At 39.8% G+C, this 16,564-nt stretch overlaps 2 protein-coding genes across 4 annotated transcripts; both read left to right on the top strand.

Moving 5' to 3' along the window:
• The first annotated feature begins 485 nt into the window (after positions 1 to 485).
• Positions 486 to 11,905, top strand: LOC110521367 (ferritin heavy chain, oocyte isoform-like). Of its 3 annotated transcripts, none has more exons than XM_090231218.1 (3): positions 486 to 1,063; positions 1,877 to 2,023; positions 11,205 to 11,905. In XM_090231218.1, the coding sequence occupies exons 1-3, from the start codon at positions 896 to 898 to the stop codon at positions 11,247 to 11,249; spliced, it is 360 nt and encodes a 119-aa protein (XP_090087344.1). In that variant the 5' UTR covers positions 486 to 895; the 3' UTR covers positions 11,250 to 11,905. The 3 variants fall into 2 exon arrangements, with proteins under 3 accessions (XP_090087344.1, XP_090087345.1, XP_090087346.1); XM_090231220.1 differs by lacking the exon at positions 1,877 to 2,023 and having other exon boundaries at positions 593 to 1,063.
• A 1,606-nt stretch (positions 11,906 to 13,511) lies between these two features.
• Positions 13,512 to 15,620, top strand: myod2 (myoblast determination protein 2). Its single transcript, NM_001124728.1, is given in 5 exon segments — positions 13,512 to 14,219; positions 14,576 to 14,654; positions 14,852 to 15,009; positions 15,012 to 15,026; positions 15,028 to 15,620. Coding segments are annotated over 5 exon segments (825 nt in total). The 5' UTR covers positions 13,512 to 13,706; the 3' UTR covers positions 15,088 to 15,620.
• The last annotated feature ends 944 nt before the right edge of the window (positions 15,621 to 16,564 follow it).

The raw sequence follows: 16,564 nt of genomic DNA, 5'->3' as shown, positions 1-16,564 counted from the left end.
AAAAGCCAACAGTACAGGCAGGGAAAAGGCCAGTAATGTCATCCGAAATAGAAGGTAATAAATTGATAACAGGAAATCCGATTGGCTAAAGTACAGGCAGGGAACAGGCCTCGTTAGTGAGGCAGGCAAAAACATTGGGGGTGCAAATTAGGGGGAAACCCAGCGCTCCAGATAGCAGTGTCACAAAACAAACAATACATCACAATGATGGGGTGCAAAAACTGAACTAAATAGTGTGTGATAATGACATACAGGTGTGTGAACAGGTGATCAGAATTCAGGTGATTAGGATCTGGAGCGTGAGCTGCGTACAGGGGATCTATGTGTTTGAGAGTGGGAGTTGGAAGCAGACGTTACATTCAGCAGTTAAAATATACAAGAACTGTGCTTATTCAAGCAAATAGCCCACTTTCAAAAATAAAGTGATTCTATTTTATTTTGACTAAACCGAATTTATTTTCTGACGCACAACATGCTATCCCAGCATAATTCGCATGCATTAGCCACTGTTCATGCCTACTTTTTAATTACACAATTTTCACTAATCGTTGTTGAATTTTACTATTTGTAATTGACGTCGCGCTTCACTCTCATTTAGGACAGTGTCGATCACACGCACCGGATGAACTTGAGAATCTGAACTGGAAACGATTTCTCCATTTCTAAATTATCGTTCACTCTCGCAACCAAAGACTGCAAACAACACTTATAGTGTATGTAGTTGTTTATATTACGCTATTCATTTAGTGTTAAAGGATCAATATTATCACAAGTTTATGGGAAGGAGATAGTGTCGTTCAATCGAGATCAGTTGTGAGCTAGCCAACTTTCGACTTCATCAGTTGTGCAATAACGGTTGTTGTTACAATCTAATCTCCGTCGGGAATTTTTAAACATGGCTGAACTAAGTGTCAAGAGATTAAAGACCAGCCTGCCTATCTGTAAAATTCACAGACCATTTGTCGGGAGCAGGGTGAAACAGAACCTCCCTGCGGTCGTTGAGGAGAGTTTGTGCGGAGTATCTTCAATGCTTATGGAGGTTGCTTACAGACTTGATGCACTGGTAAGGGCGACCTAACCATCCAACAATAGGCTATAAGTGCAAGTTACTTGTTTACAAAATGTTCTATGGGAAAATTGGATGTTTTATAAATAAAAGCTATTTGAAATTGCATGGATTTAAAAAAAAAAAAAAATGTATGGCCTGAATCACTGAAAGGTTTTCAACCCTCTGTCATATATTTAAGCAATAAGGCACGAGGAGGTGTGGTCTACATTATGAACTATGTCAGGTGGTTCGAGCCCTGAATGCTGATTGTCTGACAGCATACCACGGGAATGACAAAACATGTATTTTTACTGCTCTAATTACGTTGGTAACCAGTTTATAATAGCAGTAAGGCACCTCGGGGGTTTGTGATATATGGCCAATATACCACTTCGTGTTGCGTCATGCCTAAAAACTACCACTTAGCGTTGCGTCGTGCGTGAGAACAGCCCTTAACCGTGGTATATTGGCCATATACCACATCTCTTCGGACCTTATTGCTTAATTATAAGCGAAGTGGTTCGAGCCCTGAATGCGTGCCTTTTTGCTTAATTTAGAGCTCATCGTGACTGTCATTCCACAACATTGCATAACTAATGTGTACAAGCAATGAATCTTGCAAGTCTTCATCTTATCGTTTATTTCCATTTCCATACTTAGTCATATTTGCACAGGTCTTTGATGAGTTGATGAAATGTACCAAGTTGCTTAAAGTTAGTCACAATATGAATTAAGCTGTATGCCATCCAATACAGCAATATATGTCAATAACCCACTTGTAAATGGCTCATTCTCACTGTAGTTACTCTATATGATTCACTCTTCCAGGCCAATATGTTTGAGCAGGATGATATTGCCTTGCCAAGGGTGGCAGCGTTCTTCCATGAGCACTCTGAGCAGGAACAGGCGCAGGCTGAGGCCATGCTGGACTACCTGTCAGACAGAGGGGGACAGTACTGTAATAAAGACATACAGGTACACTGTAAGACTTTAATGTAATTTCAACAGTAAAACACTGTAGAATGCACAGTAAAATACCTTAAATGTGTTTTACAGCATTAATGCTGTAGATTGTACTACATTATGGGTCAAATGCTGAAAAATACTGTTATTAACTGTAATTGTAAGCCTCCTGTAGAAATGACTCTAACTTACTGTATTTCTTTACAGTAGTCCCTGAACACTGCTGTAGTTGGCGGTGCCAAACTGTCTGTGGTGTGTGAAAGAGAGAAAGAGAGCTGTATCTCATATTTGAAATCAAGACTGTTCTCAGGGCAGGTCTGCCGGTTTTACTTTTCTTAGCAGTTACTTTTAGCAGTTACTTTTCTTAGCAGGTTACGTGAATTAACACAGCATGTTATGATATTTAGGTGAAGGTTAGGAAAGCTAAAATGCTAACAATGTCCCGACTCAAACCTATCTACAACCAGGCCTGCCCTGAGAACAGACTTGATTTCCACTAATGCGATGCTCTGCGCCAAAGGGTCTGTAAGGGAAGACTCATGAGAAAATTATCTTTCTGTTCTACTCAAGCTATTTTGTATTTTCGTGGAAAAGTCGCCTAAATATTTTTGAGCAGCTGCTAGGTATGTACTAATTCCATATACAGTTGTGGCCAAAAGTTTTGAGAATGACACAACTATTAATTTTCACAAAGTCTGCTGCCTCAGTTTGTCTGATGGCAATTTCCATATATGTTACGAAGAGTGATCAGATGAATTGCAATTGATTACAAAGTCCCCATTTGCCATGCAAATGACCTGAATCCCCCCAAAACATTTCCACTGCATTTCAGCCCTGCCACAAAAGGACCAGCTGACATCATGTCAGTGATTCTCTCGTTAACACAGGTGTGAGTGTTGACGAGGACATGGCTGGAGATCACTCTGTCATGCTGATTGAGTTCGAATAACAGACTGGAAGCTTCAAAAGGAGGGTGGTGCTTGGAATCATTGTTCGTCCTCTGTCAACCATTGTTAACTGCAAGGAAACACGTGCCGTCATCATTGCTTTGCACAAAAGGGCTTCACAGGCAATGATATTGCTGCCAGTAAGATTGCACCTAAATCAACCATTTATTGGATCATCAATAACTTCAAGGAGAGCGGTTCAATTGTTTTGAAGAAGGCTTCAGGGCGCCCAAGAAAGTCCAGCAAGCTCCAGAACTGTCTCCTAAAGTTGATTCAGCTGCGGGATCGGGACACCACCAGTACAGAGCTTGCTTAGGCAGGTGTGAGTGCATCTGCACGCACAGTGAGGCAAAGACTTTTGGAGGATGGCCTGGTGCCAAGATGGGCAGCAAAGAAGCCACTTCTCTCCAGGAAAAACATCAGGGACAGACTGATATTCTGCAAAGGTACAGGGATTGGACTGCTCAGGACTGGGGTAAAGTAATTTTCTCTGATGAATCCCCTTTCCGATTGTTTGGGGCATCCGGAAAAAATCTTGTCCGGAGAAGACAAGGTGAGCGCTACCATCAGTCCTGTGTCATGCCAACAGTAAAGCATCCTGAGACCATTCATGTGTGGGGTTGATTCTCAGCCAAGGGAGTGGGCTCACTCACAATTTTGCCTAAGACCACAGCCATGAATAAAGAATGGTACCAACACATCCTCCAAGAGCTACTGCTCCCAACCATCCAGGAACAGTTTGGTGAGGAACAATGCCTTTTCCAGCATGATGGAGCACCTTGCCATAAGGCAAAAGTGATAACTAAGTGGCTCGGGGAACAAAACATCAATATTTTGGGTCCATGGCCAGGAAACTCCCCAGACCTTAATCCCATTGAGAACTTGTGGTCAATCCTCAAGAGGCGGGTGGACAAACAAAAACCCACAAATTCTGACAAACTCCAAGCATTGATTATGCAAGAATGGGCTGCCATCAGTCAGGATGTGGCCCAGAAGTTAATTGATAGCAGGCCAGGGCGGATTGCAGAGGCCTTGAAAAAGAAGGGTCAACGCAGCAAATATTGACTCTTTGCATCAACTTCATATAATTGTCAATAAAAGCCTTTGACACTTATGAAATGCGTGTACTTATACTTCACTATTCCATAGTAACATCTGACAAAAATATCTAAAGACACTGAGGCAGCAAACTTTGTGGAAATTAATATTTGTGTCATTCTCTAAACTTTTGGCCAAGACTGTACTATATACTTCTATATACAGTGCCTTGCGAAAGTATTCGGCCCCCTTGAACTTTGCGACCTTTTGCCACATTTCAGGCTTGAAACATAAAGATATAAAACTGTATTTTTTTGTGAAGAATCAACAACAAGTGGGACACAATCATGAAGTGGAACAACATTTATTGGATATTTCAAACTTTTTTAACCAATCAAAAACTGAAAAATTGGGCGTGCAAAATTATTCAGCCCCCTTAAGTTATTACTTTGTAGCGCCACCTTTTGCTGCGATTACAGCTGTAAGTCGCTTGGGGTATGTCTCTATCAGTTTTGCACATTGAGAGACTGACATTTTTTCCCATTCCTCCTTGCAAAACAGCTTGAGCTCAGTGAAGTTGGATGGAGAGCATTTGTGAACAGCAGTTTTCAGTTCTTTCCACAGATTCTCGATTGGATTCAGGTCTGGACTTTGACTTGGCCATTCTAACTCCTGGATATGTTTATTTTTTAACCATTCCATTGTAGATGTTGCTTTATGTTTTGGATCATTGTCTTGTTGGAAGACAAATCTCCGTCCCAGTCTCAGGTCTTTTGCAGACTCCATCAGGTTTTCTTCCAGAATGGTCCATCCATCTTCCCATCAATTTTAACCATCTTCCCTGTCCCTGCTGAAGAAAAGCAGGCCCAAACCATGATGCTGCCACCACCATGTTTGACAGTGGGGATGGTGTGTTCAGGGTGATGAGCTGTGTTGCTTTTACGCCAAACATAACGTTTTGCATTGTTGCCAAAACGTTCAATTTTGGTTTCATCTGACCAGAGCACCTTCTTCCACATGTTTGGTGTGTCTCCCAGGTGGCTTGTGGCAAACTTTAAACAACACTTTTTATGATATCTTTAAGAAATGGCTTTCTTCTTGCCACTCTTCCATAAAGGCCAGATTTGTGCAATATACGACTGATTGTTGTCCTATGGACAGAGTCTCCCACCTCAGCTGTAGATCTCTGCAGTTCATCCAGAGTGATCATGGGCCTCTTGGCTGCATCTCTGATCAGTCTTCTCCTTGTATGAGCTGAAAGTTTAGAGGGACGGCCAGGTCTTGATAGATTTGCAGTGGTCTTATACTCCTTCCATTTCAATATTATCGCTTGCACAGTGCTCCTTGGGATGTTTAAAGCTTGGGAAATCTTTTTGTATCCAAATCCGGCTTTAAACTTCTTCACAACAGTATCTCGGACCTGCCTGGTGTGTTCCTTGTTCTTCATGATGCTCTCTGCGCTTTTAACGGACCTCAGAGACTATCACAGTGCAGGTGCATTTATACGGAGACTTGATTACACACAGGTGGATTGTATTTATCATCATTAGTCATTTAGGTCAACATTGGATCATTCAGAGATCCTCACTGAACTTCTGGAGAGAGTTTGCTGCACTGAAAGTAAACGGGCTGAAAAATTTTGCACGCCCAATTTTTCAGTTTTTGATTTGTTAAAAAAGTTTGAAATATCCAATAAATGTCGTTCCACTTCATGATTGTGTCCCACTTGTTGTTGATTCTTCACAAAAAAATACAGTTTTATATCTTTATGTTTGAAGCCTGAAATGTGGCAAAAGGTCGCAAAGTTCAAGGGGGCCGAATACTTTCGCAAGGCACTGTACCTGCAGGTTTTCTTAATTAACTACGCTACTATCTCGCTAAAGTTAGCTTGTTTGGATTGTGTTAGCTAACAGTATAGCCAAGTTGACATTTCGGTCTGTTGCGTTGATCTTTCTTGCTGGTAAAATCATTTGTGATCTTGTAGCTATAGAGCAAATCATTTTAGTATTAACAACGTGCAGAAATCCATATGTTTGTTTCTTTGGATAGGCTACTTAACCCGTGGGTGCATGACATGGTGCTAACGCTATGGTATTATTAGTGGCAAAATGGGCATAGGCTTCACCAGACAAAAATACAGTTCGTCTAGGGAGGGAGCGAGAGTTTAGCTATGTCGAATACACCTTTAGTTTGTCAACAGCCACGGACTGACATTTTACCTCTAGATGTATACTTTTTGGGTGATTCTGCAGTTGGAATGAGAAGAATGGAAGCTCTCAGATGAAAGGGGAATGGTGCTTGCTAACGTTAGCTATAGCTCAGAGATGGTGCACTCTATTGGACACCTTTCTCTAAATATCTCTGGTTAATGTTAGCTCTATTCAGTCTCATTTAGCAGAAGTGAGTGGAATATTCCCCCTATGCTTTTGTTATCCTTATTAGTCCATTTAAATTAATATATTCAGCAACAACAGGCACAGACTGATATTTTACCCTGCAGGATATTAAAGTTATTTTTCATTTTCGTTTTCTTCAGATTGTGTGGTTAGCTTGCTAACATTATTCAGGGCGATGGAAGTGGCATTTTCCGCTTGAGTTGAATTTTCCTTGTGCTTTTGCTAATCTTTCAGAAGTGATCCTATCCAACCATTAATTAAGCAACGGTAAATTAATTATATCTAAAACATCAGGCACAGACTGATATTTTATTTAGCCTTGTAGTGTATAATTATTTTGTTTAGATTGTGTGGTTGGCATGAGTTGCATAGTAACGTATAGCTTCATAGCTCTTGGTGTGTGAATGCCATTTGGTGGCTGGGGGTAGTGTAATTTTCATATTGCAGGATGGCTCGTAGCTGGAAGTAGCTTTATTGGGAATGTGCAGGTGTAAATCCTGCAATTTCTGTTTCCTAAATATTAAAGCATTCATTACTCATGCAAAAAAAACATAGAAATGTTGTGAACTACAGTTTTTGCTTGTGGGATAGAGTGCCCTTGCACTGAAGCATTTGCACTTGTTACACTACCCCGACCTCATCCTGCAATTTGGGCGACACAAACGAATAAGGACACTAAGGTTTGAGAGCAAGCACTCCTACTTCAAGGAGTGTGCCAGAAAACTTGTCTGAGAGCCACTCCAGGATTACTTATGCAGTGGCCAATTGTTTCCACATAGCATTGAAGATGTTGGTGTCATGAATTCATTTGAGGAGCAATTATATAACAACACCATTCAGGGAGCCGGACAGTCAAAAGGGTTCACAAAGCAAAGCACTGCAGAGGTGTTTAAAATTGTATACAAAGCAAAAACATACACTAAAGGCCTTGTTGTAATGGGAGAAAATGATGACGGATACACATTTGGAAAGATCTCACTGATTCTGGTCACAGAATCACAGGTGCATTTAATTGTTGGGGTGTATCAGTCTGTGTCACTGGTCGAGCTCAGGGTTAATTTTATACCAGATTCTCTGATTAATTACAGTCGAAGTCGGAAGTTTACATAAACTTAGGTTGGAGTCATTAAAACTGTTTTTTCAACCACTCCACAAATTTCTTGTTAACAAACTATAGTTTTGGCAAGTCGTTTAGGGCATTTACTTTGTTCATGACAGTAGTAGTGGTGATAGTAATAGTAGTAGTGGTGATAGTAGTTGTAATAGTAGTAGTAGTGATAGTAGTGATAGTATTAGTAGTAGTAGTGGTGATAGTAATGTAGTAGTAGTAGTGGGGATAGTAGCAGTCGTAGTTGTGGTGATAGTAGTAGTAGTAGTAGTAGTAGTAGTAGTTGTAATAGTAGCAGTAGTGATAGTAATAGTAGTAGTGGTGATAGTAGTAGTGGTGAATGTAGTAGTAGTAGTAGTAGTAGTAGTAGTAGTAGTAGTAGTAGTAGTAGTGGTGGTGGTGATAGTAATGTAGTAGTAGTAGTGGGGATAGTAGCAGTCGTAGTTGTGGTGATAGTAGTAGTGGTGATAGTAGTAGTAGTAGTTGTAATAGTAGCAGTAGTGATAGTAATAGTAGTAGTGGTGATAGTAGTAGTGGTGAATGTTATAGTAGTGATAGTAGTAGTAGTAGTAGTAGTGGTGATAGTAGTAGTAGTAGTAGTAGTGGTGATAGTTATAGTAGTATTAGTAGTAGTGGTTATAGTAGTAGTGATGGTGATAGTTATAGTAGTAGTAGTGATAGTAGTAGTAGTATTAGTAGTAGTGGTTATAGTAGTAGTGATGGTGATAGTTATAGTAGTAGTAGTGATAGTAGTAGTAGTGATAGTAGTAGTAGTAGTAGTGATTAGTAGTAGTGATAGTAATAGCAATCTCTCTCTTTCTATTCTTTCTATTTCCATGTTTGTCCTAGTTGACATATCTTAGCTAAGGAGGATCAGAGTTTCAAAGATTGGGGTGATAATCTGCATGCCACCGAGATTTATTTGAGACTTCTTTGCATCTCTCATTCTCTCAGAAATCCTGCCATGCGGGTTGGGTCAGTAAATGATCTGCTTGCTCCATCCCGGAGCCTGTGTTGGCTTGCGGTAGCTTGCTTCTCTGGCTCCAATCTAGCCCTGCTCACTCTTCTCTATCATCCTTCTCTCTCAGCCCCTTTCTCTCTCGATCTCTCTCTCTCTCTCTCATTTCTCTCTCAAAGACAGGCAGGCAAGCAGTTCTTGTTATAGTTTTTTGTAAAAATATCTCCCTGTTCAACTGTTCTCCTTTTTTCATTTTTTTTATTTAGAGTTAATTTTTTTCTTACATAATCCTGTATTTTCAAGAATGACCTATTCTAATATCTTGGTTTGTGTATGGTGAAGTAGTGTAATTCATGTGAAATTCATGTGACCTATTCTAATATCCTGGTTTGTGTATGGTGAAGAAGTGCAATTCATGTGAAATTCATGTTTTGAATTTGAATAAATATATATGTTTGTACACATTGTTTTTCTTACAATATTATGTTTCAGGGAGCTGTCTTCTATAGACAGCCTGCAATGCTGCTTAGTACTGTAAAATAATTGTATATTACTGTAGGTATTTCCCTGTAAATTTACAGCATTATACTGGCACCACAGTTTCCAGTTTAATACTGTAATTTTGCTAAACAGCAGTGATGCTGTAATATAGTTTACAGTATGAATTTCCTTACTGTAAAACATATTACAGCATCCTGCTGTAAATTCACTGCATGATTGCTGTAATATGTAACATACTGTATTACAGCATCCTTGCTGTAAATTTAAAGCAAGAATGCTGTAATAATTTTTACAGTAAGGAAAATGGTACTGTAAACGATATTACAGCATCACTGCTGTAAAGCAAAATTACAGTATTAAACTGGCAACTGTGGTGCTAGTATAATGCTGTCAATTTACAGGGAAAAGTTTTACAGTGTAGAGCTGCCCGCTTATAGAAATATAATGAACCACCACCCATTATGGCATAGTTGACCTGAATGGGGATGCCTGTTCTACTCATTCTAATTCTGTGTGCCCACTGCCGGGGGAGAGGGGATGGGTTCCTCCTAACTTTAGGCAGTGCAGTAGGGCATGGGTCATGTATGCATGCCTTTTTCCTTCTGGCTAAATAAATTGGCACACTAGCTTGGTTTCCATTCAATTGGCCACAGATTTTCATGCGGATATCCTAAAATCTGCATAAAAACAATAAGCGCATTTTCCCACCAGATGTGAGTTTCCATCAAACTGACTTGTGGCAGATAAAAGGCTGTGCGTGATGAAGTAGTGCACATAAATTACTTTTGCGGTTAAGTTCCCATGTACGGAATAAAAAACATAAGTTCGATGGTCATCTCAATTTCAACTTTACCGATGGTTTTCACAACAAACTGTTGTGATTAATAGCAAACTTGCACAATCTGGTTTTGACACATGCTCTCAAGACAGCCAAGCACCGGTCACCAGCATTCAAATAATAGCTTACCCTCAATATTTGGACTATTGGAAATGTGCATGATCACAGTGCATTTACCCACCATGTGAAGTTCATCATAATGTTTTTAATCTGCCTAGAAACATATCATGCTTTTCCACATCGTGGTGGTAGGCCCATATCGTGTGACACCAAGTTTACTTTATTATATCGATATTTGCGCATAAAGGCATTTCCAACGTCATTTCTCGCATAATTAATTTTACAGACACATGAAATTGTACCAACATTTTCTGTTTCCATAAGCCCTGTCGTGACTTTTTCTTATGCGTCAGGTAATTATTTTGCATTAAATGGTTGTGTGGAAATCTGGTTACTGTCTATGCTGGTGCTGGGGATAAGGGGTTGTGAGTGGACAGAATAGGAACGTCTGAGGCCAAGGGGGGTGGGGGGTTAAACCTTAACCCTGGAGCTTTTCCTGGGGCTCAGGCCTATTGCCTGTCAGGGTGTACATTTCCCCTGAGTTCCGGAAAATTGGGGAGATTAATGTGCAGGCGGAAGGACGAGGCATTAATTGTGTTTCCAGATGTACGGGGTGGCGTTGACACTTTAGTGCCGTGTCCTCTTTCTGCCTCCTCCAGTTTTACGAGTCATGTCAAATCGATCCCAAGTGGGACCGCTAAAGGGGTCCATCATCAGCAATTTGGGACACCTTGTTATCCATTGATCTGTGAGGGCAAATGATGTGTCCTGAATAAGTCTATTCATCAGTGTTGATATTATTACGATTTGTATTAAATTCTGCAACCAATTCTTCAACGTTGTTTGAAGTTTGGAAAGAAGTTGTCTGAAAGGCTTTTCGTTGTTTTGTTTATAAAACAGTTTGGATGGATTCATTTTCATAAAGATCATAGTTAAAGTAGGAGAGATATATTCAAGTGTTTTCAGATTTTAAGAAACTACAGTAGTATAATAATGAATTAAAGTAAAAAATATATAGTTATCCTTCAGTAAGGGGGACAATTAAGCGAGCTGTTCTGTTCTAACATCTACATTTTGATTATTAGCACAAGGTTTCCCATAGTTGGTCCTGGGGCCCCCCCTGGGTGCACGTTTTGGTTTTTGCCCTAGAACTACACAGCTGATTCAAATAACCAACTCATCATCAAGCTTTAATTATTTGAATCGGCTGTGTAATGCTTGGGCAAAAAACACAACGTGCACCCAGTGGGGCCCCAGGACCGACTATGGGAATCCCTGATTTAGCAGAGCACAGTCAGTGCATTCTAATGGCCGTCTCTGTGTGTGTGTGCTGTCATTCTCCCCCAGAGGCCAGGCTGTGAGGAGGTGTGTGCAGTGATCCCAGCCCTCTAGCTGATGCTGGGCCAGTGGAAGGAGGAGATGGCTGTGATGGTGGAGCTCAGCCAGCTGTCCAAGGAGCACAGCGACCCGCACTCCGCCAGCGTGGTCAAGAGCCGCTTCCTGGGGCCACTGGTGCCCCGCGTCAAACTGCTGGGAGACCTCCTGACCAACGCCCGTAGAGTGGGCTGCACCATTGACCGCTCGGGGGGCTTTGGGGAGTACCTAATCAACAAGCTGCAGGAGGAGTTGACCAACGTCACCAGTGGATGAATCACTCACTAGCGTGTGTTTCCATTAAAGAAGCCTACTTGGTGAGTTAGACTCACAAAACAAGCCTTTCCTGTCATGTCTGTGTTTTTTTTTGTCTGGGCACCTATATTGTGTTATTGCTAGTCAGTAAGACCAATGTATTGTAGAAGACACTCCAAAGTCCTCTATGGAAATTATTTCTGAACTGAACAAACAAGGGGGGATGGCTTATTTACAACTAGCTTCATTCTAGAATGTAAACTGAACCAAGCTATAGCACTTCTTCCAAATTCCTAAGCTTGAATATCTGCCCTATTTTGTAAATGTTTGGTTCAACATATTGATGGGGGTATTGGGTTATGTTAGAGAGGGTGGAAGGTCTTGAATCCAGTACTTTAAGTTCTAGAAACTACCAAAAATGAAGAATACATGTATTATGTACTTGATCTGGGCATTTAAAAGGGCACAACCTCAGTGTATCATGTATGTATTCCATAAGCAAATTTGAGGTTTGATGTCTTAAAGGATGCTGTTGGATGCATTGAGAGGTAACAATGCGACAATCAAAGTTGATACTGAAATATCTGGTATTTTTTCTGGATGACTCCTGCATTGACAATCTTCTCAGTATACTATGTTAAGTGGCTTATAATGTGAAGTATTTCTGTATTTACTATGTTACAAAGAGATCACTGATTCGTTAGAAATTATGGGTTGATGATTAAGAGATATTGTTTGGGAATTGTCTCATCCATACACTTTGTGTCCACAAAACAAATTGCCTTTAAATATACTGTTGAAATATGAATTATCCCTCTTCATCACATACAGTACAAAGTTAAAACAATGTCTTCCTTTTGAAATAAAGTTTTGAAAAAAACCCTCTAAGCTCTCTTTGTTCTATATGGCTCATATAGTGTTTAATGTAATATAAGTGTTCGTAGTGACTTCAATTTCCTGACTGTCAAAGGATTCTTGATTGTTGCAGGAGTGTTGCATGGGATGTCATCACTGGTTTAATCAACTCACTATCGCCATCTAGCGATCCTAACCCAGACCTAGATATTGTGTGTATGTACTGATATGTACTGTCGACTGTGACGTTTTAAATGTATGTATTTCACTCCTTGACTGATCATGTTATGTACTATGTATTATGTCATGTTTCATGTGGAACCCAGGAAGAGTAGATGAGGCTTTTGCAGATGCCAATGGGGATTCCAATAAATACCAATAACAAGACATGGAGGTTTTCAAGTAGCAGGCTTATCGTGGCCTATTTTTCTCCAGTAGGCCTGTCTATAAAAACATTTTAAAAATCCCTTCAAATCATAACAGCCTTGAGAGCATTTCGTATTTAGAAAATTATATTTATTTAAAACAAACAGGTCTGCCTGATTAATTATAAAGCAGCCTGCACATTGGATAATGAATATATTCGAGGGCTATAAATTATAATAATAGGTTGTGCAAGACGACAATTAGTGATATCATTAGGCCAACTTCCATCTTCGAAACAAATTGTATAGGGACACTAGATAAACGTGTGAATAACATAATTAAAGATTAAGACAGGTTATGGGCTATTTGAATTTAAAAGAGCGTTCGAGACGTATTATTCCTTTGAATACAGTCATACTGATATTTTAAGAAGCTCATATTAATGAACAATGAATTACAATCAAATCACTTTCATAAATGTAATATACAGATTCAATTGTAATATGTTGGTGCATAGCTGTATTATTATTATACTTCTATGTAGTCCTATTACTAGAATATTATGCTTTTACTAAAGTTCCTTCTGGAAAAATAAAGTAATCCTATTCCATGTTATTATAGAGACAGTTACGAGAAATTGTACACTAATTAGCATGAAGTTGTAAACCCCTCCCTGCGCACACATTCCGCGCGACCATTGGCCAATCCAGGGAGCTGTCAGAAATGCAGAGCACGCCCCTAACTCACCAGGGATAAAAGCTTGTTTGAGCCACAGCATCAGCAACAGGTACCCAAGGGGTGCACTAGGATACAGGTTGGGAAAGACAACCAAATTCCTACACTAAAAACGAATACTAATTGTACGTTTTTTGTTTGCTCTAAGGATACCTTTACAGTTCAACTTTTTGCCCAAAGTTTCCGGTAACCTCTAACGTTTGTGACAAATACAGAGCCAGGATTACAATCGTTACAAGGCTGGTCTTGGAATTTGACAGTGAGATGGAGTTGTCGGATATTTCGTTCCCTGTCACCTCTGCTGATGACTTTTATGACGACCCGTGCTTCAACACCAGCGACATGCATTTCTTCGAGGACCTGGACCCCCGGTTGGTCCACGTGGGACTCCTCAAGCCAGACGACCACCATTACAACGAAGACGAGCACATCAGGGCACCGAGCGGGCACCACCAAGCCGGGAGGTGCCTCCTCTGGGCATGTAAAGCTTGCAAGAGGAAAACCACAAACTCTGACCGGAGGAAGGCTGCTACTATGCGGGAGAGGAGGAGGCTGGGAAAGGTCAACGATGCCTTCGAGAACCTGAAGAGATGCACGTCGAACAACCCCAATCAGAGGCTTCCCAAGGTGGAGATCTTGAGAAATGCAATCAGCTACATCGAGTCTCTGCAATCTCTGCTCAGGGGCCAGGACGGCGAGAACTACTACCCGGTGTTGGAACACTATAGCGGGGACTCTGATGCATCCAGTCCACAGTCCAACTGCTCTGATGGAATGGTGAGTTGGTGCATCTTGACATCAGTGTATGTGCATGACCACACTGGAATTCGGTAGTTTTTATTCAATAAAACCTATTTGCAGGTCTATATAAATACATTTAGTAGGCCTATTCAATTTGATTTTCTTATATTATTTTGGAACTACCAATTGGATATCACGAAATTGTGGAGAAAAATGGGTAAATAGTACATCAACAACAAAAAATGTTACATGCTAAGCACAAAAAAAGGTGGGATATAGGTATATAGTTTGAGATATTCATGTCATTCAATATCACTCCAAAAGATGTCAGAACACACAGTGTTATTTTATTGATCGAATTCTTAGATTGCATTTATTAATGTTTTATCCAGATGGACTATAATGCCCCAACGTGCACGTCCGCAAGACGAAGCAACTATGACAGCTCTTATTTCGCCGAGACTCCAAATGGTAAGTTATTATTTTAAAGTGTTATATTATTGTGACTTGTTAGGCCTAGACCTTTATTATACGGTTTTTAAAATACGTTTTTTTCAGCAGCTCTCCTTCAGTAGCCTAATGCACAAGACCCTTGGCAGACATTTTTTGACACACATGTAGATAATGTTACTTGTCTCTGACTGATGTTTCCTTCACCTCTGTTACAGCTGATTCCAGAAGCAACAAGAACGCAGCAGTCTCCAGCCTGGATTGTCTTTCCAACATCGTGGAGAGAATCTCTACAGACACGTCAGCGTGCACTGTGTTATCAGGCCAGGAGGGTTCCGAAGGTAGCCCCTGTTCTCCACAAGAGGGATCTATCCTGAGCGAAACGGGGGCACCCGTGCCGTCACCGACCAACTGCCCACAGCCGTCCCATGACCCCATCTACCAAGTGCTATGAACACAGTGATAGTATGGCTACATTCATGAAAACGAATCGATTCCTGTAAATTGTAGAAAACAACAAACGGACAGAGTTGCAGAATGTTGCTGTGGTAGAAGAATAGGATGGCAAAGCTGTCATTCCTTCTAATAGAAAGGTTTCAATTCCTTGAAGATCAATCATTGGCTTCCCATTGGTCACGTTTTATGAGATATAATTTCCGACTTATTTATGTAGGCCTAAGTGTAATCGTAAATGAAATATTTGACCACTTTCTTAGACTTGTGTGTGTGTGTCATCGTCATCTTTTGTTCTTTCCTTGCCATTTTTATTGTTTATGACAATAGAGGACCATTTTTGTATATGTGTAAATAAGAGGTGATTTGTTTTTTAAAAAATAAACGAAAAAAAGTGTTTTATGTATTTAATGTAGCCTGAGGCGCTTGGTTTGTTTGTTGTGAGAAATGTTTAACTTTATATTTATACAGCTTAAAATGAGTGAAAGGCTTTCGATGTTATTATAAATAAATGACTATGACTATTTATACAAACCATGTTTCATCATTTATTCTATTTTGCCAAGATAACTGGGAATGTGTGTCGTTAATACCTGGCATGTTTAACCCGAGGAACATGGGAAGAAAATATTGAAATTCAAAATTCAAAAACACTGTAGCATCTTGTACTGTATTAATTAAGCATATTATATAATAATAATATGCCTAAAGTAAATAGGGTAATGTTTAGTTTTGATTTAAATGAATCAATGGACAAGAGTTGTTAGTTTAATGTTCACATACATTTAATAACAAAATTAAACGTAACACAGGACACAATAGCATATTATCTGATGTAAATTATTTAGATTATTACTCCATGTCATAGGCCTATCACATCTAACGTCTCAAAGCATGAACTATGATGGGAAGGTTATAGGCTATGGCCTATATTAAATACATCTTATTGTATTCCTAACTGATGGGTTTGATAAGTCCACAAATTACCCACAAACAAGACAGAAACTGTTGCCATAAAATAATATGTCTAACATATTATTTTCTAAGATAGGCCTAATATCCCTTAAAATAACCTATCAAAGCAGGCCCGGAATTCTTACTAGCGTGCGTGCAGCTCTAATTGTTGCATAAATCATGCATTGATGTCGAATGGAGATTTGCACAAAAATCCATGTCATGCTTTAATACAAAACAAATTTTGTTTAGCCGTAACACACCATTTTAAATGATTACGAAGGTTTCCTCTGTTTCAATTCACACAAATAAATTGACAGTATATGCCTAGTCTACAATGTTTTCTCTCCATTCTATGATGGCATTTCCATAAGTCTATCTGTATTCGTGAATTCATTTCCAAAAGAAAACGTTACTTATATTTATGTTAATATGCACGCAAGGAGTACAAGTTATGAAAATAGATTTTAGGCCTATAAACCTATAGCCTTTCTTCTTTTTGATGCTATCCCGAAAAAAACATT

This window comes from Oncorhynchus mykiss, chromosome 4, assembly GCF_057628025.1.
Source record: "Oncorhynchus mykiss isolate SJ-2025 chromosome 4, ASM5762802v1, whole genome shotgun sequence".
NCBI lineage: Eukaryota > Metazoa > Chordata > Actinopteri > Salmoniformes > Salmonidae > Oncorhynchus > Oncorhynchus mykiss.
The sequence above is the reverse complement of the archived record's forward strand: the minus strand, read 5'-3'. Positions and strand labels throughout refer to the sequence as shown.

What these genes read in the sequence shown, in the direction of transcription:
- LOC110521367 (XM_090231218.1), top strand. Translation starts at nt 896, where the DNA reads ATGGCTGAACTAAGTGTCAAGAGATTAAAGACCAGCCTGCCTATCTGT. An exon ending in CTTACAGACTTGATGCACTG is followed by an intron (nt 1,064 to 1,876) that starts GTAAGGGCGACC and finishes TCACTCTTCCAG; the next exon opens with GCCAATATGTTTGAGCAGGA. An exon ending in ACTGTAATAAAGACATACAG is followed by an intron (nt 2,024 to 11,204) that starts GTACACTGTAAG and finishes ATTCTCCCCCAG; the next exon opens with AGGCCAGGCTGTGAGGAGGT.